Raw genomic sequence first — 26860 nt, 5'->3', positions numbered from 1 at the left:
TTAGGCTCCTGGAAAAAAAGTGGAAAAGATTTTGAGGGGAAGCTTGCCTGCGTGGCTGCGCCGACAAATTCCCGGCGATGACGGCGGCGCCCGCTGCTGAAGCCTGGCTGCGGCCATCTGCAAACATACGGGCGGCCTCGTTCACCGACACCACCAGCTCCGCTCCTACGCGGCTCTGCATCGGACAACGCAGCGCGGAGAGATCCTTGTGAGCCCCCTTATCTTGCCTAAAATCTTCGATTTCTTGATCCAATTGCTCGAGCTCACGCATGAATTGACCGGTGGTGACTACAACAGTTGGTCCATGTGGTTGTGTTTTTACCCCGCTCTCGCGTGCCCCTTCCAAGTTTGGATCTTAGGGTCAAAGTTTCAGATGATCTTCTGTAGGATTACCTCAACAATATGAAAACCTAGGCATGTTAGTTTGATGAATGTGAGCCCTCTAGGCAGTAACGAAGTGAAATTTGTTGATTGAAGTATCAATTTCTGATCCATATTTCAGTTAGTCCAATTCCAAATGTCCGAACTCCACCTTGTGAACCTAGAGTTTGCCAATGGTTTGCTTATGCTAGTATCCCTAATTCCCCATATACCCCGCATATGTGTCATTTAGGACGAAGTATTTTGCTGAACTTCGAATCTAGCAGAAAAGTTCTTGACTAGTTGTTGCATGAACGCCACCGCATAATGCTTTCCACTAGAACTGCATAACCATACGCTATTCTCAGAATACCTAATATGCAATCTTCAGTGCAGGGATTCAAATTGCACCGTCCTGTTTGAGCAGATGCAAAATAACCCATGTTAAAAACGGGGAGGCTGATGGATATCCAAAAACTGAGGATATGTTGGTTGATGAAGAAACTCTTCAGTCTAATTTGGACAGAGCCATCAAGGAAGAAGATTATGCACGTGCTGCAAAGATCCGGGATGATCTGCTTGTCCTCCATGAGGATACCAAAGCTTCGCTCCTTGCAGCAAATGCGCGGTTCTATAATGCCTTCAAGAATGGAGATATCGCTGCGATGTACTCTATCTGGGCTAATGGCGACCATGTATATGTTGTGCACCCTGCTGCAGGTCGGATATCCGGTTATGATGTGGTCATGCAAAGCTGGGAGATGGTTTGCAATGCGGATTATGAGTTCCCTCTAAATATTGATCTCAAGAACATAGAGGTTCATGTCCATGGCAACGTCGGTTATGTCACATGCTTGGAGGTCGTGAAGACGAAAGGAAGAACTTGGGGAAAGCAAATCGCCACCAACATCTTTGAGAAGGTCGATGGCACATGGCTGATATGTGTTCACCATGCTTCCCACATTGAAGAATGAAATGCACGCACTTGGTCGACCTGGCATGGAAATTTTGTCACAGAGAGACAACCATATTCAAATTTGAGATTTTTTAGGAGCTCCTATGTACTTCATGTGTTTGTTATTTATACTACATTATACTTTCTTAGGATTCTTTGGGTTTGATGCTTAAGTTTTCACAATGAATTTTACTGTCAATATTTTACATGCATAGTTGGCATATTATTTCACATGGGGACTGTTTTACAATTTTTCTGACGGTCATTGGCCATGGTCTCATTGACCTGCAAGAAATGTCATTTTTTGGTGGAAGGGTATTCCGAGTAGTGCGTACCTCGTAGGACCTTGACAAGTCCTATTCCACATTCAAGCTAGTTCAATATAACCAATTTGTCATGCTTCTTGTTAATTGTGGAGTCCAAATTTTGATGATAAGAACTGTGGAGTCGAAAGGCTTGATGATGAACTTTTCTGACAAAAGTTTTTCTGCCAGATTCAGGGTACTAGAATATACTGGTAACTTATCAATCCTTTTTGGCAGTTAACTTGTTTTCGTTAATGATAGTTGGTGCTATCTTGCTCGCTATTACCTTGAGAAATTTTCACAGTGAGGTAAGTTTCAAATTGGACTACAGTTCTGTTGTTGCCTGGCAAAAAAACAAAAGAAAAGAAAAAAAGTCATGTATGTTGAAACAAAGACTACCAAAATATGTAAACTAGGAGCAGCAATTGAGGGAAAGGCAAAATACACGTAGACCCTATATCGAGAACCCTGTTTCGTGCACTACCGTGCGCGCTCAATCTCGTTTAGCTGTCGGGACGGGGGCGCTCGTTCGCTTGCTCATGTGCCGGCGCGAATTAGAATCGTCCACCCAATATCCTCACCGTTAATTCTGCATGAAGGTGTGTGCTACATTGTTAAATTTTGAATTGGCGATGACTTGGAACTTTTTTGGCGCGGAGATTAGTTCATCAAGAGGCAGAAAAGGATAAAAAGAAATAAAGGGGCCAAAGCAATCAACTTGGCAAATAAGCATGAAACCGAGAGGCGTCAACTCCCACTCTTTCTGCGCCCTTTCCCTCCTCTCCTTCCTCTCCAAGAAAAAGGAAACGCGGCGAGCAATAACCACCGCCGCCGCGCACCTACACCCCACGCCCCCATATGAGTGAAGAACCCCGCGCCTTCCTCTCGGCGAGTACGGTAGGAGACTAGAGGAGCAGCAACGACGTGAAGGAAGGCTATGGTGCTGCCGCTGGTGAAGCTCGGCTCGCTCGCGTTCCGGACGCTGAGCAAGCCCATCGCGGCCCGCCTCAAGCACAGCGCCGGCATCCACCCCAAGTTCCGCGGGCTCATCATCGGCATCGCGCAGGTGATCGACGCTCCATCCCAGTCTTCCTCTGCTTCGTCTTTGACCTTTTCCATACTGCAATCTGCACGTTGATGCTTGGATTAGTTTCCGTTTGCCGTGGAGAAATTCGGTTTTGCGGCCCTTGTTTCTGTATGTGGAATCTTGCAAGTTGGGGCTGCTTGATCTTCTTTCGATACGGTTCGGGTGATGCAGTGGGCGTTCCGAGATTCTTGGTCTTCTTTAGCGTGCCATATTGTTTTTGGAGTGATTTGGGTTGTTAGTGTGTTTAATCTGATGAGGGATACCTGCGGAACGGAGTTCTACAGCGTACGTGCAATGCTGTCAGGGATTCAGGAATTTGATTTCCATTTGAAGGATGTACTGCATTGATCCAAATCACTATTATATAGTAAATTATAAAAACTAATAGTTACTATGAGTCTATGATCTTATCCGACGCCAAGAGTTTGGTGTGGACGAATTTCTGAAGTCCACGCTGCTTTATCTGAATGTTCATACCAAGAGAAATATCCGAGTGGTGATAATATTTCAGAATGATGCCTTAGGGATCAATTTAGACTTTAATCCACGTTCAATGCTATGCCAGTATTGCCTATCAGGTAATGACAGGCCTGAGTTATTCTGCCATACTGTGTCAGCAATAGAATTGATATGATCCTCACCAAAACACAATAAAATTTGCCAGAATAGTTTATGAATCTGCCCTTGGAAAAGACTTCTGCGGATGCTGATGATGCGCGTGTATCGTCTTCCAAAGGAAATAGTAGTTTAGTTAGGTATCGAAATGTTGCCCAGTGCTTTCAAGGAAAAATTTCTTTTGAATTCGGTTTTCAAGGGAAATTTTCACGATTAGGTTTGCATTGTACAACAACTGAAAAAGTTGCAAGTTAATAGCATTGTTCTGTCACTGTATTGCTTCCATGGCTATTTTCTTCACATCTTGTTGCCTTGCTCTCTAACTGTAAATTGGATAGATTCTTGTTTTGTTATAGCAAACATGGAATCACAGTACTCAGCACTTATAGATTGTGACTGCTGTAACTGACAAGTGGTATACATTATGTTCAGGCAAACCATCGTTTCACAACAAATATGCAGAGGCGACTATATGGACGTGCGACTGACATTCACATTCGGCCCCTGAATGAGGAGAAAGCTATTCAAGCTGCTGCAGATCTTCTTGGCGAACTATTTGTTTTCTCGGCAAGTATTCTTGACTTGCATTTGTTCTGGCGAACTATTTGTTTTCTCGGCAAGTATTCTTGACTTGAATTTGTTCTGAATAGATAATGATTTTCTTTTAGGTAATGTGAATGGAAAATGGTTAACACTTTTTCTCTCATGTATGGTGGAAAACTCAAAATCTGATCATTCCAGAATATGTTTTCTTACTTTTGTCATTACTTCTCAGACCCTAGAAATGTTTATTATGTCAATGGACTAGAACTGACGTCAACTCTCACATATTTCCTCAGGTCGCTGGTGCTGCAATTATCTATGAGGTGCAAAGAAGTGCTAGGTCAGAAGCCAGAAAAGAGGAGACCCGAAAGCAGGAAATCGAGGTAAGATGACTGCTTCTAACTATTCTCTTGGGGACATGAGTGCATTTTTAAAATGGAAAACATGATATTGCCAGGATATCTTTTGGGCATAAGTTCAGGACAGAATTCAAATTTGATCTTTTGTAGTTCATTTATGCTTAACCTACATGATGAGTACTGAAAAGGTGCAAGTTTAACTGTATATTGTACAGTTCATGCATCCCCAAGAGAAAAAAGGGAAACGAAACTTAGATGACAATTGAGATTATGTGCTCAAGCATTATCCATGATAATTAACTGTCCATGTCTAAATGACAGGCGATCAAGAAAAGGGAGGAGGAACTAGCCATCGAAGTGCAGCTCATGAAACAGAGGATCAGCGAGATGGAGCGGCAGTACGTGAAATGGAGTCTCCCAGGCTTTCGCGGCTTCAGCACTGCCCATGCAGCAACAGCAGCAAAGCCTGGTGCTCAGCAGCCAACGGCTGGGTAGCCGCTCTACTACTGCTTCAAACTGTTCCATACATAGCTCGCTGTCCTGCATTCTGAACGGCCAACCGCAGATTGCCTCTGTTTCCTTGCATTACTCAATGGACTGCGCTAATTTCTGAGCGTGCATGCTTCATGTAACATGTACACCTTTATTTGTAGGAAAAAGTTATCTGGTCGGTTTTCTACTTTTTCATTTCTAATTATTGGGTATGCATGACGGTTTTCTAATTTTCATTTCTAGTTATTGGGCATGCGTTGGGTCATAGGAAGGTCCTTCAGCGAGGCGCGCCAGCGAACTGAAGGCCATTTGTTCTTCCCCTGATTGATATGCCCAAGAAAAGTCTTGGAGCTGAGGTGATGTACTAGTGTACCCGCATCTCGTGATATTTCTGCTTTACAGTGGCTTCTTGTTCAGATCTGATCGGCAGATGCTTTGCTTTATTGCTTTTTATTTTGTAAAAAAAATGCAACTAAAAATGTCTCTGCAAATGTGACTATAAAATGCATCAAGAAGCATCATCATCATGACGCTTCGGTATTCGCAGAACAGCAGGGGCATAGGAAAAATGCATCATGAAGCATCAATCTTGATGCAAGTATACATGCACCGTGGCAGAACAGATGCATCTGCAATGTCTTTTTCGTATCTGATATGATTATTTACTGCGTTCCTACTCAAACGGAACGATAAACTCTATCAGAAGAACAAATTCCAAGTTCTTATGATTTACAAACGCAGAGCTTCTCTTACTTGGCTTCAGTGCCTGACGGACAAAATCTAACTAACATTTGTCGAATTCTAGAACCACCTTGCCAGGCACCAACTTTCTCTCCTTGGCCTTATGAGCTTCTCTTACTTGGCTGATGGGAAAAGTCTTCTCCACGGGTATCTGTAATTTCCCAGCTCCAGATAGCCTTTGGATCTCATGAAGCCCTTCAGGATCAGCTCTCATGTATGTCCACCAATACTCTGAAATTAAATTAGAGACATCAGAAATCTTACAATGATGGTATATGTAGCCAACATTACTAAATTAGCTTCTGTAAAGTATTGCATTCATAATGAAGAACATAGTGAATCTTGATGAGGGAGCTAAACTTTGTGCCACCTATAGAGCAATGCATGAGCACAGCTCTATATGACACACATAAAATATATACAAATATATACCACAATAGACATGCAAATCCTGGCTTTTTTTTTTGTAACTCAACCATATACGGCATTTTGTATTTATTTTTTTCTAACTGAAACCAGGCAGAGTGAATCAATTCCTGATACCTAGATCCAAACAATTCCGAAGCAGCAATTACACATTATCCATGTCCAAATACTGTGCCAAATGCTATTAACTTGTATAGCTGGTTATGGCTACAAGATAAGTTAGATCTTTGTGTAGGTACAAGCAAATTCAGCCCGTTATCCAGTCAAGAATTTGATGCACTGCTAAATTTAAATAGATTTGCTATTGAAGGTTGCTTTCAATGCCTACTAGTCATTGTTTTCTGCACCTTTGGGGAACTGTTTAGTAGTATTTATGAAAGAACTCTGCAAAATTTTGGATAGATTTACTTATGATACACCAAACAATTCGGGAGATCTGACAGTATTCTTGTAAGCTTCTGGCTGGAAACAGCTTGTCCCTTGGCTAGTTGCCTAGTTGGTGACTAAGAGCAATCTGCCATTCATTTGAATTGTGATCCTATACAGTCTAGTTCCACGATCCCAGAATTTATGCACACAAAACAAACAAAATGCATGTATCCAACAATAAATGGGAATAAAGCTCTTTACCTATTCCATGGGAATAACGATACTGCATCTGTCTCTTTAGTAAAGTAGCAGTAGCAACCGGAAGCCCTACAGCCAATCCATATACATCTGCTAGTGCGGCAGCTTCTCCCTGTCACATTACAGGTCACGACGATAAGGAAAGTTAGGACAAAGACAAATGCGAGGAAAAACCCGAAATGTAGATTGATCACCTGAAGAGTCATATAATGTCCACCTCTCCTCAGAACATTGATGCCAATTCTTTCAGTCTCAGGTACTCCTATAGTGTCTAAAACAGCATCAAACTTTCCTTTAACCGCCGATTCAGTATCCTGTAAGACAAGCCATAAAAGAGAAGAAGATGGTACTCAAGACAAGGTTCTCATATGCTTTCTCAATCAAGCAGAATAACTATAGATTTTAGTGTCTTCTCTCACAACTTTATATATTAGAGTCCACACAACTGTGCAACAACTCAAGCCAGCACACAATACTACTGGACACCAGGAGCATTCCCCTACAAGTCTATATTCATTGGATTGCATCGCAATACTGGAGAAAACCGAAGGGATTGAAACTTGACTTGGTTTTGAACCCAATGTGGATTGGGTGGTTGGAGAGAAACTAACCCAAACCACATGTGTATTAGATTTCACGTTGGTAGTTTTTTCCTCCATGCCAAACAAGCCCTAAGTTAGTCTTGCTCTGCGCTAACGATTTCCTTGTATATCTGTTTGCGCACCTCCAGCGATATTTGTTTGCGCACCTCTACCGATCGGAGTCTGGCATGTGGGGTGATGTGATCCCAACAATAGTGGCGACCCATGATATCACCTTTGCTTGGGGGTATCTAGTTTGGAATGCACTTTGCTGGTGGCTTTCGCAGGGCAACATCCTGGAGATAGAGTAAAGTGGCGAACGAATATTTGGCCAAAATATGCTTTTGCATTATGTATACATGAAGCTGCTATGATCAGGGTTCACGTTTTCGGAGAAATTCGGCTGAAACCGGCGATTTTCCGGTTTACCGGACCCCCCCCCCCCGGTATCAGCATGTACCGGCCGAAATATTTCGTTTTTTATTTTAAAGGTAACGTACAATTATCTCATCAATTTCTTCACGAAACAACAGATGTCGAAGTGGTAGCGCAGAAACATTGCTTATCGGAGGTCCCAGGTTCGATTCTCTAACTTGTTTCCTTTTTTCATCAAAATCCTGTGGCTGACAAGTGGACTCCACACTTCCAATTGAAAAATAAAACAATGTGTACTCGACAGAAATCGAACCAACGACCTCGTGTCTGCGGGGTAGGCACCTCCCGCCAGGCTACTACTCATCATATGCCCAGTAGGGGATCTGTTCTCTATTTATTCCGCTTCTAAAGTTTGAATTCGAATTTCATTTAATTGATTTTTGGACTGAAATTTCCCCAAAATCGGACATCTCGGATATTTCCCGGGGGGGGGGGGGGGGTCCGATATATTTTTAAATCGGTAAGCTAAACCCTGGTTATGGTTATGATAATAGAACTACAGTGATACAAGAAGGCCATGAATGTTGCATGCAGTGTATTGAGTGCCATACTATCATTACATAATCACTCCTATAAAATACAACATTATCTATCCTGCTAAGACAAAGAATGATGCTCACATGTGCAGCAAGATTTCACAAGATACCAATTAAGGGCATATTAGATGACTTTTGTATGTTGTTGTATCAAGAACTCGAGATAATGGAAGGGCAAGAGAATTAACAACATTACTACTTTAAAGATTATAAGGGCAAAAGTAACGGAGGCTTTTTACCTCAGTGGTGTAATCAATAGCTTGTTCAGCACCAGCTCCCATAACTCGCTCAACACTTTGGGCTCCACAGGTAGCAGAAACACCACACCCAGCAGCTACTGCAAGCTGAACGGCAGCTAGCCCAACCGCTCCTCCTCCACCAATCACAAGTACTCTTTGTCTAAAATAGCAATAGGTTGCATCAAATTCAAACAAATAAACAAAAATAACTTCAATAGGCTTCCAATCAATCAGGCATGAATTGACATTTTGCTGATAATGACAAACAAGCATGCATGTATGCGTGCGCGGTTGGCCTAACTGATAGAATGGCTTTCAGATTGACCACAGGGACAGCTGAGCATACAGTAGAAGACAAAGCAAGGGAAGAGCGGTGCAGAATACCATAAGAATTTAACATTATTACTAAGAACTTCTACAAAAGATAAATTTATAATTCTCTAAATTTACGTAGGAGCCAAACTAACTTTTGCCAGTACTATGTTTCATATCTGTCTGCTGCACAAGCACACTGTGCGGAACACTCTTATCACATCAGTAAAAAAAATGAAAAGAACGTGAGTTTAACTGCTACAGACCATGTTAACAACATTAGCAGATTCGCTACGTTAACAACACATAAGTGAATCAAAGAATTAAACTATATCAACGATCAACAAAAGCAGCAAACGCAATTGGCTGTCCGCCTATCAAATGGTGTATAGCCAGGCATACCCTTCAGAAATTCGAGCCGTACCATGTAAAGCACGCCATGCAGTCAATGCAGCGAATGGGATTGCACTAGCCTCCTGTGACATAACAAAACTTCAGTTCATCTTTAGCAAATTGTAGTAAGGTCCTATTCACATGCAATGATGCAAGTAAGACTAGAAAGAACCAGGTCTTCAGTCATTACGAAACATATATGCTTCTTTCCACTAATAAACACTAAATACGTATAACTTTTTGGAACATCCGTTAGTCAGGTCAATAAGGCATTGTATCACCATTAACATTATGGGCCTTCTTCGGTCACAAAATATGAAGGTGTCATGAAATTGGTCAATATATATTGCATAGGAGAGAAAACAGTCTGCCAAGTTCAGTTTAGGTAAGAAAATCGCACAAGGACTATAGAATCATCTAAGATAATAAACGGGAAATAAATCTAACATTGCATTTCTTACAAGATTAGTAGCATGGAGAAGGGGAAATTATTTAACAACACGGTGATACCTACCACATGACTGAGCGTAGATGGTTTGAGAGTAAGCTCATCCAATGGAAGAATTGCATAATCAGCATATGTCCCTCTGAGAGCTGTTGGATGCAACGCACCGAACACTTCCTGCCCAATGGAAAATGACGACGCAGAAGTCCCTGTGGCTGCAACTTCACCACTGATGTCCCGACCCAGGATCAGAGGTAGGTGTGGCTTGAATATAGAACGCCCATAACCAGATCGCATCTAAAGACAAACAATTTTTTTTTCTGATGTAAATCACAATAAATAACAGACTAACATAATCTTAAAGAGGCTTCATAATTTCAGTAACAGAAGAATACAACTTCAATTCTTTATACCTAAAATATAATTAATCATCAATCTACATTTTTTCCCTGTGTGTGCCCACTTGACACAGTCTATCAGATTGTTTAAAGTCATCTGCATTTTATTAGTTCCAAGTTTATAACGTGGTATATTTTCCAATAGGCAGAGCACGCCACATTACTCAGTTGGGCATCATAAATTATGAAATACAGCCCTTTATTATATACTCCTGTTCCTTCACAGGAGTATTTGTAACATTCTAAAGAGTCAAATAGCAGTAATAAGAAACAACTGCGTTATTGCGATAGAAGAAATTAATCAATGACCACTAAATTGATGCAATGCAATTCACACGGCGCCTAAACCAATCCAAGTCTCAACAGGTGACAAATTTTATCACGGAAACAAATCATATGGGAGGGGCGAGGGTTCAAAATGAGGAGCTCACTCGCAAATCCAGGGGATTGATAGAGACGGCGCGCGCGCGCACGAGCACCTCCCTTGGCTTCAGATCGGGCACGGCCACGCCCTGCCTGACCTCCAGCACCTCCGGCCCACCGAAACGCGGCACCACCACCGCGCGGCAGGTCTTCTCTGCCGCCGCCGCCGCCGTGGTCGCCGGCCGCGCACCGGCGACACGCCGGCGGGCCCTCACAGCCCTCCACCACATCGCGCTGCCGCCTCGCCCCTCTGAACCCTAGCGGCTGCGCTTGCGACTCGCGAATGGGGAGGCGGCAATGGCTGCTTTGGCGACGCGACGCCCGGAGGAGGAGGCGAGGGAGAGTGAGGGAAGGGGTTAAGTATATCGTTTTTAGTGCGAATGACATGTGGGGACAGGGCCTGTGGGGTTCAACGTGTCATCGCGCGAGTAGACGTGGCTTGAGGAGGGTGCGAGGCTTGCTGCGCCGCCGAGGTGGGGACGATGTGTCCGGCTCCCAGCCAGGAGGACAGGGGCGGAGCTATGTGAGGACTAAGAGCGGCCATGTCACTTCTCAAAATTGCAAATTTTTAAAGAAACTATTGAGTATCTGACTTAATTAGCTAGTTAAATATAAAAACGATTATTTCTTTCTAATGCAATTCATCCTCTTTTAAGTGCTAGCTCCTTCTTAATCTGTAGTCAAGCTCCGCCACTCCAGGAGGATGCGGTGGCAGGGAAGGAAAGATAAGATCTGGCGAAGCAAGTTTCCGATAAGACTCCGGCGGATCCGTTGATCGCTTGAGACCCTGGATTAGGCGTTGCAATATTACACTTAGCAAAACTAAGAAGACGCTTAAGCTACTCCCAATGCAAAATATCCTAGTGTTATATCAAGACTGTCATGCCACTGGGAGAGCGTTAAATCGATGTGTTGAAAAGAACCTCTCAAACATAGTACATATTATCATATTGTTGTTCCTAGGAGCTCCCAATTGCATGCATTTTGTCTATGAACCCAAAACATAAACCGAAGAAATAGATACACCTCAATACGGTATCGTACAATCTCTAAAACGTTGAATTTCGTGCAGAGTTGTATCTTATACGTATAAGACTACTATCGGTGCTAGCCCCATACACATTAAATAGATTGTCATGTAGGATTTTTAACTGACATGACATTGCATTAAAGATTAGAGAGAGCAAATCAGTATCCTCACGAGATACAGCTCGCTCTGGTCCAGTATCCAAGACACCGATTTCCCCCAGCTGCGGATCATCTGCGTCCGTCCTGATCCCGGACCCGGTTACTCTCGCAAAGTAAGCGATAAACAGTGTTTTGTGAGAGGGGAAATAATATTTATGGCGTTAAATACTGTAACAGTGGTACTATAGTAATAGAACTGTAGTAAAACCGTTATAGTAGTAATGTACCACTAAATTTGATCTATTCGTCTTAAATCAACGATTTACGATAAAATCATTCGACTTCACCGAAGATGAAGTCGGATGATCCCATTCCCCTGATCCCATGACCCGAAACACAAAAATCAACCTCGCTACATGTTCCGTCCCGCTCCTGCGCTCGCTCGCAAGATCCAGCGGTATCCCAGGCATGAAGTTATCAATTAATCGTAGCTAATTGTAGCACTTGGAAGCACAGGCAGGCCCAAACAGCACGCACATGAAGCTATATCAGAGCTAACGCCACACATGGCCGGCACCTTGCAATCATGGTTTATTAAAGCAGCTCCAACGTATGGTGCATCCAATGCATTTTCTTAATTGGCTGTATGGTTTGAGGCATGTGTAGCTCTAAACTTAACTCACTTGTTTGGTTTGAGAACTAAAATAAGTTGATTTATCATCATCTTGTCGGAAGGTAAACTTCACAAGTGGGTTCCGGAAAGACCCCTTTGAGATTCGGTCGGGATGATTCTGAGTCCGTCTCGTACGTAAAATAAATAGGAGTAAATGAGATACAGGTGGAATGGATGATCAGGTGCAGAAGGAAATAAATGCTCAGGGGATTTTAGACAGGTTCGGGCCGCACGGAGCGTAATACCATACTCCTGTGTGTATGCTATAAATGCTTCTGAGAATGTCTCTATAAGGATCTGCTGTGTTACAAGGATGTTTGTCTAAGTCTAGAGCTTCGTGCTCCTTGTTCTTCGTTAACTTGTCTTCTGAGCTCGTTCAGAGTCCGTTGAGCTCGTGTGTTTTTTGTCTTCGGTCTTCTTCGCTATCTTCTTTGGGGAGCTCGCCCCTCTTTTATACCCGTCGGGGCGGGTGGCGTGCCCAGAAAGGATGGCGCAAGTTCTAAGACGCCATAAATGAAAAACAACCATCATGGGCTGCAGCTTGAGGTGACGGGGAGAGTTGAAAACGCGCCCCCGTCCGGTCTTTGTCGTCATCATTCCGCTTTTCAGCGGGCGCAGCAGGGAGGGCCCGTCGGGCAGCCACTGAGCAGCCCCACATACCCGCTCGGTCAGATCGAGCCTGACACAGCAGGGCGGCAGACGTTGCGCCTCGAGCCCTGCGACGTTATCCCGAGGCGCGCCGGATGACGCGCGATGGGATCCGCGCATTAAATGTCCCCACGCCTCTCTGCCAGACCGTGGCAGGGACTGATAGCAGGCGTGGGGGGAGTGGTTGGAAGTGACAGGCCACGCGCCCTCTTAAATGCAGCATCGGGTCTCTCACCTGTTGACACCTCACCGCTGAGCCCCTGTGGAGACCACCGGCGAAGGACTTCTTGGGCCTTCGGGGAACTATGAGTGCTCGGGGACTACTGCTCACAGCCCCGAGCACTCTCTCTCCCGGATATGCCCTTTCTTGGTCCTCGGGGAACTCGGGTGCTCGAGGACCACTGTTCGTGGCCCCGAGCACCCTCTCCCGGAACTTGACTGCTCGGGTCCTCGGGGAACTTGGGTGCTCGGGGACCACTGTATCCCCGACCACCCTCTCCCGGAACTGACTTCTCTGGTCATCGGAGAACTCGGGTGCTCAGGAACCACTATTCATAGCCCCGAGCACCCTCTCCCAGAACTTGGCCTCCTCGGGTCATCGAGGAACTCAGGTACTCAGGATCACTGTTCATGGCCCCGAGCACCCTCTCCCGAAACTTGATCTTCTCGGACCTCGGGGAGATAATCCCCGAGAGAGGGCGCCACGTGGCACTCTACTGTCCTAGCCTCGGGACTCAGGGACCCCTAGTTCCCATATCACCGACAACCTCGTATCTTACAAATAGTTAATTAGTGTAAGTATAAGGGATAATATCATCCCACCAAAATACATAGGATGAACCCATGATGGAGTATCCTACCTAGGATTGATTGATCATCAAATCAAACACCATATAAACCTATGTAAAGCACAATGACAGGAGCTTCAGACCCTTGCACAATGACAGTACCACACATGCCATCACGTCCAGCCACCTCTTGTGCTGTATGTAAGCATCTAGCCCCTTAATTCAAGTTTTAATGATTAATTGTAGCATGATCATTATGACTAACGTGGGTTTTGTAAGAACTATTGAAAGTTAGATTATAATGACAATTCTTGGATATTGCCAACCCCTATTAGTTTTTATATTGATAGTTCAAAGGATATGCACAAAGGTGAATGACTACCTAGTTCTAAGTGTTGTTTAGAATTGAGAAACACTTAGAGTAGTATATATTGTTACTGTTCCTTTAGTCATATTATTAAGGAGTTAAGGATAGTAGCTTAATATAGTTGAAGCTACACAGTTAGTTGTGGTGCATATTAGTAAAGTCTAGCACTAGGTAGCTCAGAGAAAGACAGTAAAAAAAAAGGATTGAAGACGAACCAAAACTTGGAGTGAAATGGAGAGGTGTAGTTTTATGTGAACAACAAATGATCTGATGGTAACACCAGAATATGAATAGTGGAGCACCTGAAGGTTTATATAGAGAGCAATTTTTTAGTGAAAAATTGAAGTATGTTCATCGGACGATCAACACCGGGAGATGAGCATGATGTCACCAGAGGATATTTGCAGAGAAGGATTTTTATAAGAAATAGTGAAGTTATATACATCAGGAATTCCGATGTATACACACCGTCCGTTTCCACACACACCGGAGAGGAGAGACCTACCATGTTGTTGTTTTGACATCGGTTGCAAAGTAGAAGAAATAGGTACAACAACAATAAGAGCCTTTGTTCCAAGCAAGTTGAGATATGCTAGAGATGAAACACACAAGATCCAACTAAAAAGATGGTGGAAAAATAATAATGATAATAAAGATACAAGTAATAGTAAAAAAAATAAAATAATAACGGTACAAGTAGAAGAAATAAATAAGTGAAGGAAATTTATTCTTAGATCCCACCAACGTACAATGCATTGTATCAAATAATGTGGCGTGTATCAAATGATGTGGCGTGTGCATGATATAGCTAGTTAGTAGTATCATCACTGGGAGTGGTCTAATATGTTAGTGCTAATACGGGTCTCAACTCATATGATCATTAGCCCTAACATCAGATACATCTAATTGTGGAAGTGTGAGGACATACCGTTGTTCGGTAACGCCATCAGATGAGGTTGAAGAATGTGATCACGTCGGTGTAGGCGTACATAGTGATGTAGATGGTCATCGACTTGACGGTGATGTAGCTCGGTGAAGGCGCGGACGACGTGAGGAAGCAGCTAATCGAAGTGGTCGCCGTAGGTGCTGCAGGGGTGGTGGTCTTCGCTCCACTCCAGTGCCCAGATGTGATCGGTCATAGGGTTTAGGTATGTCGGGTGTGCGTTAGCTGCGTGAGATGGATCATCCACGAGCCCCAGCATTCCCCTTTATATTGTGGCGCTGTGTGGAACGGGACCGCAACCAACGAGTCGGTTGCACCCCCGATCAGGGCGTGCTCATGAAAACGGGCTCCCCCTCATCTCTCGGCGTCAGTTGGGACACATTAGGGAGAGAGGGGGTCTAAGATCAATTTCAACATTCTCCCCCTTGATCATAACGTTAAAATCATAAGCTCACTCTCAATGAAATAGTATACCAAGGCAAAGTGTTACAGTGGCTAATAAAATAACACTGAAACTCAAATACCTATAGTGTATCACTCCATCTTGAAATGGAAATTCGTTATTCCTAATGGGAGTTGGTTTACATTATTGTCCTCTTATCTATAATCATAGGCTTTCTAGTAACCCAATGTCAGTAACATGATCACGAAAAATATAGGGTGGTAAGCCTTTAGTGAGTGGATCCGTAAGCATTGATTTACTACTTATATGCTTGATACTTATTGTTTGATCTTGAATTCTATCTTTTACAATATGATACTTAATATCGATGTGTTTAGCAGCACCACTCGACTTGTTGTTACTTGTATAGAAAACTGCGTGTTGATTATCGCAGTATAATGTCAGCGGATTTGAAATACTGTCGACCACTCTTAATCCAGGGATAAAATTCTATAGCCATACAGTCTGCCCGGTAGCCTCGTAACATGCTACAAACTCAGCTTGCATCATTGACGATGACGTAAGTGTCTGTTTAGAGCTTTTTCACGAGATAGCTCCTCCAGCGAGAGTAAATGGATTATCCACACACCCCGTAAAGTCTGCATCTGAATAACCATCAACTTCGAGGTTATCAAATTTTCTAAATATGAGCGTGTAGTTCTTAGTGCCTTGCAAATAGCGAAGGACTTTCTTAACGGCTTTTTAGTGATTCAGTCCTGGATTTGACTGATATCTGCCAAGCATATTGGTCACAAAAGCTAAGTCAGGGCGTGTACATAGAGCATACATAATGCTTCCGACAGCTGAAGCATAAGGAACCGACTGCATCTGATCAGCTTCATATTGGTTCCTCGAACATTGAAACGTCCCAAACTTATCGCCCTTAACAATATGAGCAAGCGTGGTAGAGCACTTATGCATATTATATTTCTTCAGTACTCTATCAATGTATGTCTTTTGAGACAAACCTAATACTCTTTTGGATCGATCTCGGTGAATCTCAATGCCAAGAACGTGAGTAGCTTCACCGAGATCCTTCATATCAAAATTAGATGATAGAAATTCCTTGGTCTAAAATAGCATATCCTTATCACTGCTAGCCAATAAGATATCATCCACATAAAGAACTAAGATGCTGAATTTTTTCCTATAAACATTCCGGTTGAGCCATATAAACATTTTCTTCCAAGTCACCATTAAGGAATATCGTCTTTATGTCTATTTGTTGCAGCTCTAAATCATAATACGCTACAAGCATCATAACTATTTTGAAGGAATCTTTACTTGAGATAGGAGAGAAAGTTTCATTATAGTCAATCTATTCCTTTTGCGAGAAGCCTTTAGCTATGATTTGCAGCTTACTGTTTTGGCTCCGTCAGGGATTTCTACTAGGTCTCATACATCATTATCGCTCATAGACTTTAATTCGTCATTCATGAGATTAAGCCACTTAGGCGAATGTTCACTCATCATGGCCTCTTTATATGAGTTAAGATCTTCTGTCTTCTCTATGTCATTAACATCCTCATTCATGTAGACAACGTAATCGTTCGAGATGGCAAGTCTCTTGTCGCGTTGTGATCTTCTGATCGGTTCGTTAGGTACTGCAGGACCAGGACTAGGTATCGTAGGGGACCGCTAAGGCTCATCGTTAGGTGCAACGTTAGAAATTTTAGAGGCCTCGATAGGGGGTACACTGACGTTAGTTTATATTGAAGGTGAAACCACCTGGGGCATAGGGATGTAGGGCTCTTGGATCAATGGTGTAGGAACATAAACCCATTTTATCTCGAGATCAACTTCCCTGGGCTCTAGATCCCGGTTCTCAAGAAATATAGCGTGTCTTATTTCAACAAACTTAGTGATCCTATTTGGATAGTAAAAATGATACCCCTTGGATCTCTCGGGATACCCGATAAAGTGACAACTAACTGTCTTAGAATCTAATTTGTCAATATATGGATTAAAAACTTTAGCTTCAGCTGCACAACCCCACACACGTAAATACTGCAAAGAGGGCTTTCTCCCATTCCATAATTCATAAGATGGTTTTGGAACTGATTTACTGGGAATCCAATTAAGGATGTGTGCGGTTGTCTTAAGTGCCTCCATCCACAGTCCAACTAGTAAACTAGAATAGCTGAGCATACTTCGCACCATGTACATAAGCATGCGGTTGCGTCTCTCAGCTACCTTGTTTTGCTGAGGTTCACCAGGTATAGAATATTATGCTACTATACCATTTTCCCGAAGAAATCTGGCTAAGGGATCAGGGATTTGCCCATATGGGGCATGTCTCTGAAAGTGCATCTATTTTTTATGTGTGGTTTTGGTAATTAATGATAATACCTATAGACTAACTATATTGTTGAGAATTGTTAGTAGGATGTTCCACTGGTGATTCATGGAGGAGAGATATGCATCAAGATCAACGAGCTCTAGGTGATGCTCGGATAAGTGATGATAATACCTATAGACTAACAATTATGTTACGAATTATTATTAAGTTACTCCATAGGAGATGCATAAGAAATAAAGTATGGATTCGTTGAAAAATGCCATGAGTTCAAAAGATTGCATCAAAGTCATTGGGATCTTGGTAATGCTCATAAGAAGAAGAAGAAACTTTAAGATTGATAATAAATATGAAGGCTAAGTCACTTGTGAAGACTAAGTGACTTAAGGTATAAAGTTGTCAATTAAGTTTTATACACTAACTCCTGTGCTTTTTGTTTGAGAGTGAGTTGGGGTTATGATCTATAAGAAGACATAAGTTGAATTGAAATCATATATACCAATAGTGAAGAACAAAGAATGAACTCCATACATGATAAAGCGAATTTATTGAAGATGTCTGTCGGAGGGTTGAACTCCTCAAGCAGGGATCCGGAGGGACCCCCTTTGAGATTCGGCCGGGGGGGCTAATTCTGAATCTGTTTTGCGGGTGAAATAAATGGGCGTAAATGCGATGCAGGTGGATGGAATGATCGGATGCAGAAAGTAGTAAATGCTCGAGGGATTTTTAGACAGGTTCGGGCCGCACTAAGCGTCACGTCCTACTCCTGTGTGTATGCTATAAATGCCCTGAGAATGTCTCTCAGAGATGTTGCTAGTTACAAGAATATTTGTCTAGCCTAGAGCCTCGGACTCCTTGTTCTTCAGTGATATGAACTTCTGTGCTTGAACTCGTCCTGGCAGGTGCTCTGTGTCAACCAAGTCCTCGAAAAATCCTTCCTCCTCCGGGGACCCCGCCCCACCTTAAATACCTGCCGGGGCGATAGCGTGCCCAGAAAGGGATGGCGCGAGTTCCAAGGTGCCATAAATGGAAAACAACCATCATGGGCTGCTGCGCAAAGTGACGGGGAGGGTTGAAAACGCGCCCCCGTCCGGTCTTGTTCGTCATCATGCCGTTTTTCAATGGGCGCCGCAGAGAGGGCCCACCGGGCAGCCACTGAATAGTCCGACGTGCCTGCTCGGTCTTGTATTCCTGACATAGCAGGGCGGCAGGCGGGGCGCCTTGGGCTTCGCGATGCTATCCTGAGGCGCGCCGGATGTCCCGCGATGGAACCCGCGCATTAAATGTTCCCACGCCCCCCTGCCAGAATGCGGCTGTCGGAGGGTGAACTCCTGTCGCAGGGATCCTTGGGGGCCCCTTTTTAGAGATTCGGGCGGGGGGATGATCCTGAATATGTTCGTGTCGGAGGGTGAACTCCTGTCGCAGGGATCCCGAGAGACCCCTTTTTAGAGATTCGGCCGGGGGGATGATCCTGGAAAAGCTTGTTTGGGAAATAAGCGGGAACGGAAACAAATGCGATGGCTGGCGGGAGATGATTGCCCTAATGCGAGGAAAAGATGGGTGCACCGGGGTTTAGACAGGTTCGGGCCGCACGGAGGCGTAACACCCTACTCCTGTGTGAGCGCTATATTTATCCTTGAAGGGAATTCTTCAAGGATGTATCTGGTTCCAAGGGGAGAGCCGTTTACAAAGAGCTTGAGGCTCTCGTGTTCTAGCTTGGCTTGAGCTGGTTCGAGCGTCTGTGTCCTCTTCTTCACACACTTTCGGTCCCCTTTTACGTGTTCTCCATCCTTTGACTGGAAGACATCCTATTAAATGCGGTATTGGGCCTTTGACTGGATGACACCCTGACGACGGGACCCTTCGGGTCATCGAATGATCTTGCGCGAACCTTCAGGGAACCGAGTCCTCGGGGGCTGCCACGTGCAGCCCCGAGCACTCTCCCCCGAGCACTTGAGTGAGACCTTCGGGGAACCGAGTCCTCGGGGGCTGCCACGTGCAGCCCCGAGCACTCTCTCCTGAGCACTTCGGTGGGACCTTCGGGGCACCGAGTCCTCGGGGGCTGCCACGTGCAGCCCCGAGCACTCTCTCCCGAGCACTTCGGTGGGACCTTCGGGGCACCGAGTCCTCGGGGGCTGCCACGTGCAGCCCCGAGCACTCTCTCCCGAGCACTCTCTCCCGAGCACTTCGGTGGGACCTTCGGGGCACCGAGTCCTCGGGGGCTGCCACGTGCAGCCCCGAGTACTCTCTCCCGAGCACTTCCTTCTTGGTATTTGGGCTCTGTGGATCATCGGGGAACTAGGGTGCTTGGGAACCAGAGGCGGCGGCCCCGAGCACCTTCTCCCGGGACTTAGCTTCTTCTTACCTTGCAGGGTGGTGACATGTGGTGGATGGCCGGCCTGGTCTCGGGACTTAGGGACCCCTGGTTCTGAATACACCGACAGTAGCCCCCGGGCCCGTTGGTAGCCGACGGGACTGAGACTGCGAATGGGCCCTTCGTCACGACCGAGGCCAAGGCTGGCGCGGACGCCATGTGGCAAGCTTTCGAGAGGTGGCCCTTGCGGACCTAGACCTCAAGTACGTTCCAACGGGAAAATGAGTGGACGCGTGTCCACACAACTTCCGAAGGGTATGATAACCATACAGGCGGCACGCGCGGTCGCCGCGCAGATCGAGGAAAATACGCCTGGCAACCGCTGACATCGCGCGATCAGCGGGAGATTCGCCAGGCAGTTTGCGCCGATCGAGGCGACGCTTCGCCGAGCGAACCGTTCGGGCGGCAGTTTTCGAATTTTGAGATATAAAAGGGGGAACGGATCGGTCCGTTCCCCTTTTTACGCTCTCTTGCACTTGTGCTCTTGCCTTCTTCGTGCTCCGAAGCCTTTAGGGGATTCTCAGGCAACCGGAGCATTCTTCCTTCCCTCTTCCTTCACCACCAAAAAAACACCTTCCATCCTGTCGAGATGACGAGGGTTGGAGGAGGTCGCCGGGACAAGACTTCGGACAGCATTTTGCCGGAGTCTCGTCTGAGGAACGAGGAGGCGGCGGACAAGATTAGGAAGCTGCTGGTGCCGGAGGGTCAGGAGGGTGCTGTGGCGGTGAGGCCGGCGACTCTGACACCGGCGACGACCGTCCCTGGGCGGACCGTCCTCTTCACCTCCTTCGTGGCAGCGGGGCTAGTGCCGCCGTTCTCCGCCTTCTTTCTGCAAGTGCTGGAGACGTACGACATTCAAATGGTGCACTTAAGCCCCAATTCCGTCGTGGCGTTGGCGGTCTTCGCGCATCTCTGCGAAATGTTCGTGGGGGTGATGCCGTCGGCGACGCTGCTTCGCCACTTCTTCGTCCTTCGGTCGGTGGGGAAGAAGAGGGGGCACTCCACGGCGGACGTCGCAGGGTGCTGCAACCTTCGGCTCCGGGAAGGCCTGGGGGACCATTACATTCCCCAGGTGATGCGCAGCAAGTGGGAGGAATGGCGACGGGACTGGTTCTTCGTCGACATCGACCCCCACGAGCGCCTCGAATTGCCAGAGAAGGCGGTGGAACCTCGGCGATCAACGTGGGAGGCGCCGCCACCAGAAGATGCGAGACTGAAGCCGGTGCTGGAGCGCATTCTGGAACTGCGCGAGGGCGGGCTGACCTCAGTCATGGTGGTTGTGGACTTTCTGCGCCCTTGCGAGAGCGGGCCCGGCCAAGCTGGTTCTACACCGGGCCGGAGGACATCACCAGGACCCAGATTGGTGCGAGCTGGGATCTGGGGCAGGCGGAGCTGCGGGGGATGACCCGAGGGATCACCGGAACGGAGGACATGAGCCGGACGGAGCTCCCGTGGCCGAAGATGGCGCTCTGCGCCAACCCCAGCCGGGTGGCCATTATGGCGGGGCTGCCGGAGTTCGATGCCCAGGGGCCCGTGGACCGGCCAAGAAGCCGGAGTCCTGAGGCCTCCGAACTCCCCGGGCTGGAGGAACTACTTGGCGATGAGGTTGCTGGTAGTTCGGCGCAGGCTGGCGAAGGGGTCGCCGCAGGCGGCAGCCGCCGTGCCAGAGAGGAGGCGCCACTGAAGTTGTTGAGGGGTTGGCGCCGGGAGATCGGGGAAAGCATCCCCGGGCCTTGATCCTAGTGCCGGATTCTCCGCCGTCGCCGACGGCAGCGGCGGCATTTCCGGTGCTGGAGCCGCGCGTGGTGCGGATGGGGCCTGCATCGGCGCCCGCGACCTGCACGACGGAGACCGAGACCCGTGCGGCGGCACCCGAGGCCCGCACGACGGCGCCCGTGGCCCGCGTAGTGGCTCAGCCGAGCCCCCAGCGGAAGAGGCGGCGGGAGGAGTCCGGACCGACGGCGCCGGACCCGGACATCAGGCTCCCAGCGGCCAAATGGCGGTATCGGTGAGTCTTCTTTCTTGCTTTTCCATGGGCATTTTCGGCCCGAACTAAGTTTTGACAATTTTCACTTGTCTCCCGTAGGCCGGCCGCAGGCGCTGCTGCGACGGAGAGAGAACAGGCGCCGGGGCCAGAGCCGAGCCCGCCCACTGCGCCGACGGAGGCCGGCATAGGAACGGCGGAGGCGCCAATTGACGTGGCGGCCCCTGGAAGAGAGGCGGAGGCGGCGGCCAAGAGAAGGGCGCCGGCGGAACCTACCCCGGGCGCGGAGAGCCCGGGGCGGATAACGGTGGAGGTGGATGTTCTGCCGGGGCCGGTGGACAGGGCGGCCGATGCGGGAATGCGGCCGCCGTCCGAGACCTTGGCTCCGGCGGAGCCTACCCCGGGCAGGCAGAGCCCGGGGCGGATGGCGGTGCAAGGCCCTGCGGAGAGCTCGGCCCCCCTGGAGGCACTCTGCGGAGAAGCCTGGGCCCCACCGGTGCCCGGTCAGCCCGCCGATCCTTTCCTGGCCGCCATTGAAGGTGTCCAAGTAGCGGTTGGGCGGCTGGGCGCAGTGGTGAACGCCAAGGAGGGGGAGCTCGAGGCCGAGCGCGCCCGCCTGGCACTGGAGAAGGCGCCCAGGAGGAGGCCCGTGCGGCAGCCACGCGGGAGCAGAAGCTCCTAGAAGACATCCGCGCGGAAGCCGCGCGGGAACGAGAAACTCTGAAGACCGCGCGGGCAGAGGCCGCGCGGGAACGAGAAGACGCCGCCCGCTTGGCCGAGGCGTCGAGGCAGCAAGCTGCCGAGGCCCTTGCCAGGATGGGGCAGGCGCAGGAGAGGGAGGTGGCAGTCGTAGCCCGGGAGCAGGCTGCGAAGGAGCGGCAAGCCGAGCTGGCCCGCCGGGAGGGCGCGGCCGAGAAGACGCGCGCCGACCTCCAGCGCTGGGAAGACGATCTCCGGAAGATCAGAGAAGAATTCAAGCGCTGGGAGGAGGACGTCTCCATCCGGGAAGTGGACAATGAGCTATCGGCGTCGGATCTCGGTGCCCGGGAGGATTCGGTGGCCCAGCAGGAGGATGTGTTGGCCCGGCGGGAGAATAAGCTGAGTCGCCGAGAAGGCGAACTGAGTCGCCGAGAGGGCGAAGCTGCTGCTGCGTCGGCCGCCGCGGCTACCAGGGCGGAGGAGAATGCGAAGCACGAGGCGGAACTGGCCGAGCGCGAACGCGCCTTGTCCGAGATGGTGGCCAAGACGAAGCAGGCTGCCGCCCCCACCGCGGCTGGCGGTTCTTCCGGTCCGGCCGGCGACCAGGGACTCGAGGCACAGCTGCGGGCCGCCAAGGAGAAGCTCGAGACCTCTTTTGTCTCGCGGGTCAACCTCGAGCATATGCTGGAGGACATACTCCGGCGGATGCGACGGGCCGTGGAGAAGGGTTGTCTTGGACGGCTTGTCGATGACACGAAGGGCGACGGCCCCGCACGACAAGTGTTAGGGCTGCAGCAGGTCTGCGAGCGCCTCGAGGCCCTGCCTTGGGCGGTCCAGGAACTCGCCGCCCGGGAGGGACGTGGCTTGGCGCATGCAGTGGCCGAGCACGTCCTGGCCTGCTACCAAAGCAGGGACCCGAACTTCCCACTGGAGCCGGCGCGGGAGGGAGTGGTCGAGGCTGAGGGGGAGGCTGCCCGGGCAGCAGTCCGGAGTACCGCCGCTGAGGTGGCGGCCGGCTTCAGGCGAGAGGTGCCGCCGCCGCCAGTCCCCGGGGATGACTCAGAGGATTCAGCCGACGCCTCTGCCGCCGACTAGATCTTTTGTAGCCTCTTTTCTTTTGTTGTAGATGTAGGAGTGAACCCTTAGAAAATGCCTTGGAAATATCCTGTGAATATTAAATGGCTGTTTTTCCCTGGGCTCGCAACTCCAGTTTCTCTGTGTGTTCGATGCTTCTTCCGATGTTTTACTTCGAAGTCCCGGGGAGTACTCAGTCGGGCCGTTCCCGACCTTCCCGTCCCCGAGGATGAAGTTGTCTTGATCGCTGTTGCTGGCACAGTCGGCCTTCAAGCTCTCACGAATCCGCATCACCTAAGTTAAGAACAAAGACACAGACTTCCTTGCCCGGGAGATGGATCGATCCCGCTCGCAACACGCCGTGCTTGATGAACACTTTTTCACTTTGCGACCACTCAGTTAGTAGAAGGGAGACGCGTGCGGGCGAGAATGTGACCAAGAGTCCTCGCGGTCCGGTGGTGCCCGGGCTTTAAACGGGCCAGGCCGAGCACTGACAGCCCGCCCCCGAGACCTGAGATCCGGACTACCCGAGTAGCTCGAGCGATAGGATTACCCAGGGCACCCGAGGACTCGGTAGTGCTCGGGGTCCTTAAAAGCGGACCGAACACCACGACCACCACGAAGGGCTTCGGTCAGACGTTATCGCAAGCACGCTACTCTTTTCTGCAGACCGTTCTGTCGTTCTGGGAAAAAGTAGTCACGCGGCAGGGTTTTGCGTGCGAGGAGGCCACCTCGCCGAACAGATTAAACCGCGGGAGCCCCCGAGAGTGACTCGAGGACATAAATTTACTTAAAGCAGACTTGTCTGAATATAACCACTCACCGGACAGCTGTCGGCCTTCCGGCTCATCGATCCAGGAGGGATGTGCTTCCGAGCTCGGGTGCCCGGGGACTCGATTCTTTTAACGGAGCGCCCGAGTGCCTAGAGGCATACGAGGCTCCTAGGGTCGGGTGATCTCGACCACCCATGCCTAAGTGGTAGGACCGCCCGAGGACCCTGGAGCCGACCAGAGACCGGGGCATTGAAGCCCTCGCGGCCGAGCTGCTCGTGATCGCCAGCCTGTGACTTAAGGGAAAAAATAGGATTTCTTTGTCTGGTGCGCTCTGTCAGTGCGGTACTTGCTATAGACTGCTCTCATTTTCGACCCGAGACCTCTCGAATACCCAAACCGGCGGACAAGAGCGGTCAGAGGCATAACCCAGAGGTCCTATGGTTTGGTGGCGCCCGGGTATGACAGACCAGACCGAGCACCGACAGCCCGCTCCGGGGGCCCGAGCTCCGGACTACTCGAGCAGCTTGAGCGATGGGATTACCCGGAGCACCCCGAAACTCGGTAGTGCCCGGGAGCCTGTCACGACACCGAACACCACAGCCTACCATGGCGGACGTAAGTCAGCGGCGACTGCTCGCATGCATACCGATCGGGATTCTTTTGTCAGCGGGGAAAGAGAGAGAGCGAACTTTTTCTCGCACAACCGAGCTCCTCACCAGACAGATTAAACATACGGAATCCAAAAAAAGTATTTTGACATAGCGATTGCTTATTGAAATACTTAATGTGCAATATTTACAAGGTTGGGCGACAACGACTTACCCCACGGGGCGAAGCCTTCAGACTGCTCGGGCGGGGAGAAACCCCCGGCCTTGCTGACCTGAGCCGCGAGCACGACCATCTACGGGTAGAAGCGTCGGAGATGCTCGATGTTCCACGGATTCGGGAGTGGCTGTCCTTCCTCCGTCGCCAACCTGAAAAAACCTGCCCGAGGGACCGCGATCACGGTGAAGGGACCTTCCCACACAGGGGACAACTTATTCATTCCTTCGCGCGACTGGATGCGTCGGAGAACTAGGTCCCCCATCTCGAGAGACCGGGCCCGGACATGGCGTAGATGATAACGCCGCAGACTCTGCTGGTATCGAGCCGCCCGGACAGCAGCACGCCGCCGGCGCTCTTCCAGGTAGTCCACGTCGTCGCGCCTTTGATGTTCCTGCTCACCCTCGGAGCATGCATGCACTCGAGGGGAGCCCAGAGTGAGCTCAGAGGGGAGGACTGCTTCGGCGCCATAGACGAGGAAGAACGGAGTCTCCCCGGTGGCGCGGCTTGGCGTAGTCCGATTGGCCCACAGCACGGCTGGCAGCTCGTCTACCCATCCCTTCCCGTGCTTAGCGAGCACGTTATAGGTCCGGGTTTTGAGGCCCTTCAGTATCTCCGCATTGGCGCGCTCGACCTGCCCGTTACTCCGAGGATGAGCGACGGAAGCGAAGCAAAGCTTGATGCCGAGATCTTCGCAATAGTCCCCGGACAAGGCACTGGTGAACTGGGTGCCGTTGTCGGTGATGATTCGATTGGGGACACCGAAGCGGCTGGTGATGCCGCGGATAAACTGGAGCGCCGTGTTTTTGGTCACCTTGACGACTGGGACCGCCTCCGGCCACTTGGTGAATTTGTCGATAGCGACATATAGGTATGCATAGCCCCCGACTGCTCGGGGGAATGGACCCAGAATGTCCAAACCCCAGACCGTGAAAGGCCATGACAGGGGAATGGTATGGAGAGCCTGAGCTGGCTGGTGAATCTGCTTTGCATGGAACTGGCACGCCCTGCAGCGCCGAACCAGCTCGGAAGCATCCTGGAGGGCTGTAGGCCAGTAGAAACCTTGCCGGAAGGCTTTCCCGACCAGCGTGCGGAACGATGAATGGCCACCGCACTCGCCCTCGTGGACCTCAGCGAGAAGATCGCCGCCTTCTGCCCGAGAGATGCATTTCAGGAGGACACCTCCTGCGCTACGTCGGTAGAGATCCCCATCTACCATGGCATAGCGTTTGGACTGCCGAGCAACCCTTTCGGCAGACGCCTCATCCTCGGGTAGGAACTTTTCTTTCAAGTACCCTCGGATGTCAGACATCCACGAGGCATCTTGAGAACATTCGGCGAGCACAGCGCACTCGCCGGACGGCGGCGCCCTGACGGGGCTTCCCACTGAGGGCACCGCCGGGGTCCCCTGAATTGAGTTCGAGGTTTCCCCTTCATCCTGTTCGGCAGGCAGGACGGAAGGCCGTGCGAGTCTTTCTTCAAAGACTCCGGCAGGGACGCGCGCACGTGAGGAGGCCAGGCGAGAGAGCTCGTCGGCCGGAGCATTGTCGCGGCGAGGGATATACCGCAATTCGAGG

At 49.1% G+C, this 26860-nt stretch overlaps 3 protein-coding genes across 3 annotated transcripts; 2 read left to right on the top strand and 1 right to left on the bottom strand.

Annotated features, from left to right (window-relative positions):
* On the top strand, nucleotides 1–1525 carry LOC133908761 (uncharacterized). Its single transcript, XM_062350910.1, has 2 exons — nucleotides 1–208; nucleotides 752–1525. Exons 1-2 carry the CDS (start codon nucleotides 78–80, stop codon nucleotides 1332–1334), a joined length of 714 nt encoding a protein of 237 aa, XP_062206894.1. The 5' UTR covers nucleotides 1–77; the 3' UTR covers nucleotides 1335–1525.
* Nucleotides 1526–2380: 855 nt separating this feature from the next.
* LOC133908760 (uncharacterized) lies at nucleotides 2381–5178 on the top strand. Its single transcript, XM_062350909.1, has 5 exons — nucleotides 2381–2686; nucleotides 3755–3889; nucleotides 4162–4248; nucleotides 4546–4715; nucleotides 4960–5178. Exons 1-5 carry the CDS (start codon nucleotides 2558–2560, stop codon nucleotides 4982–4984), a joined length of 546 nt encoding a protein of 181 aa, XP_062206893.1. The 5' UTR covers nucleotides 2381–2557; the 3' UTR covers nucleotides 4985–5178.
* A 94-nt stretch (nucleotides 5179–5272) lies between these two features.
* LOC133908759 (uncharacterized) lies at nucleotides 5273–10715 on the bottom strand. Its single transcript, XM_062350907.1, has 7 exons — nucleotides 10281–10715; nucleotides 9521–9748; nucleotides 9016–9089; nucleotides 8302–8461; nucleotides 6705–6824; nucleotides 6514–6622; nucleotides 5273–5688 (listed from the first exon to the last, which is right to left on the bottom strand). Exons 1-7 carry the CDS (start codon nucleotides 10500–10502, stop codon nucleotides 5501–5503), a joined length of 1101 nt encoding a protein of 366 aa, XP_062206891.1. The 5' UTR covers nucleotides 10503–10715; the 3' UTR covers nucleotides 5273–5500.
* Nucleotides 10716–26860: the final 16145 nt, after the last annotated feature.

Source organism: Phragmites australis, chromosome 2 (genome assembly GCF_958298935.1).
Source record: "Phragmites australis chromosome 2, lpPhrAust1.1, whole genome shotgun sequence".
Lineage (NCBI taxonomy): Eukaryota > Viridiplantae > Streptophyta > Magnoliopsida > Poales > Poaceae > Phragmites > Phragmites australis.
Note: the sequence above shows the minus strand (reverse complement) of the source record. Positions and strands in the feature narration are given on the sequence as shown.

Excerpts from the sequence above, each read along its gene's own strand:
- LOC133908760 (XM_062350909.1), top strand. The coding sequence starts at position 2,558 with ATGGTGCTGCCGCTGGTGAAGCTCGGCTCGCTCGCGTTCCGGACGCTG. Across the intron at positions 3,890-4,161 it reads GCGAACTATTTGTTTTCTCG|GTCGCTGGTGCTGCAATTAT; the intron begins GCAAGTATTCTT and ends ATATTTCCTCAG. Across the intron at positions 4,249-4,545 it reads CCCGAAAGCAGGAAATCGAG|GCGATCAAGAAAAGGGAGGA; the intron begins GTAAGATGACTG and ends TCTAAATGACAG.
- LOC133908761 (XM_062350910.1), top strand. The coding sequence starts at position 78 with ATGACGGCGGCGCCCGCTGCTGAAGCCTGGCTGCGGCCATCTGCAAAC. Across the intron at positions 209-751 it reads CGCAGCGCGGAGAGATCCTT|TGCAGGGATTCAAATTGCAC; the intron begins GTGAGCCCCCTT and ends TGCAATCTTCAG.
- LOC133908759 (XM_062350907.1), bottom strand. The coding sequence starts at position 10,502 with ATGTGGTGGAGGGCTGTGAGGGCCCGCCGGCGTGTCGCCGGTGCGCGG. Across the intron at positions 9,749-10,280 it reads TCAATCCCCTGGATTTGCGA|ATGCGATCTGGTTATGGGCG; the intron begins GTGAGCTCCTCA and ends GTTTGTCTTTAG. Across the intron at positions 6,825-8,301 it reads CTATTGATTACACCACTGAG|GATACTGAATCGGCGGTTAA; the intron begins GTAAAAAGCCTC and ends CTTGTCTTACAG.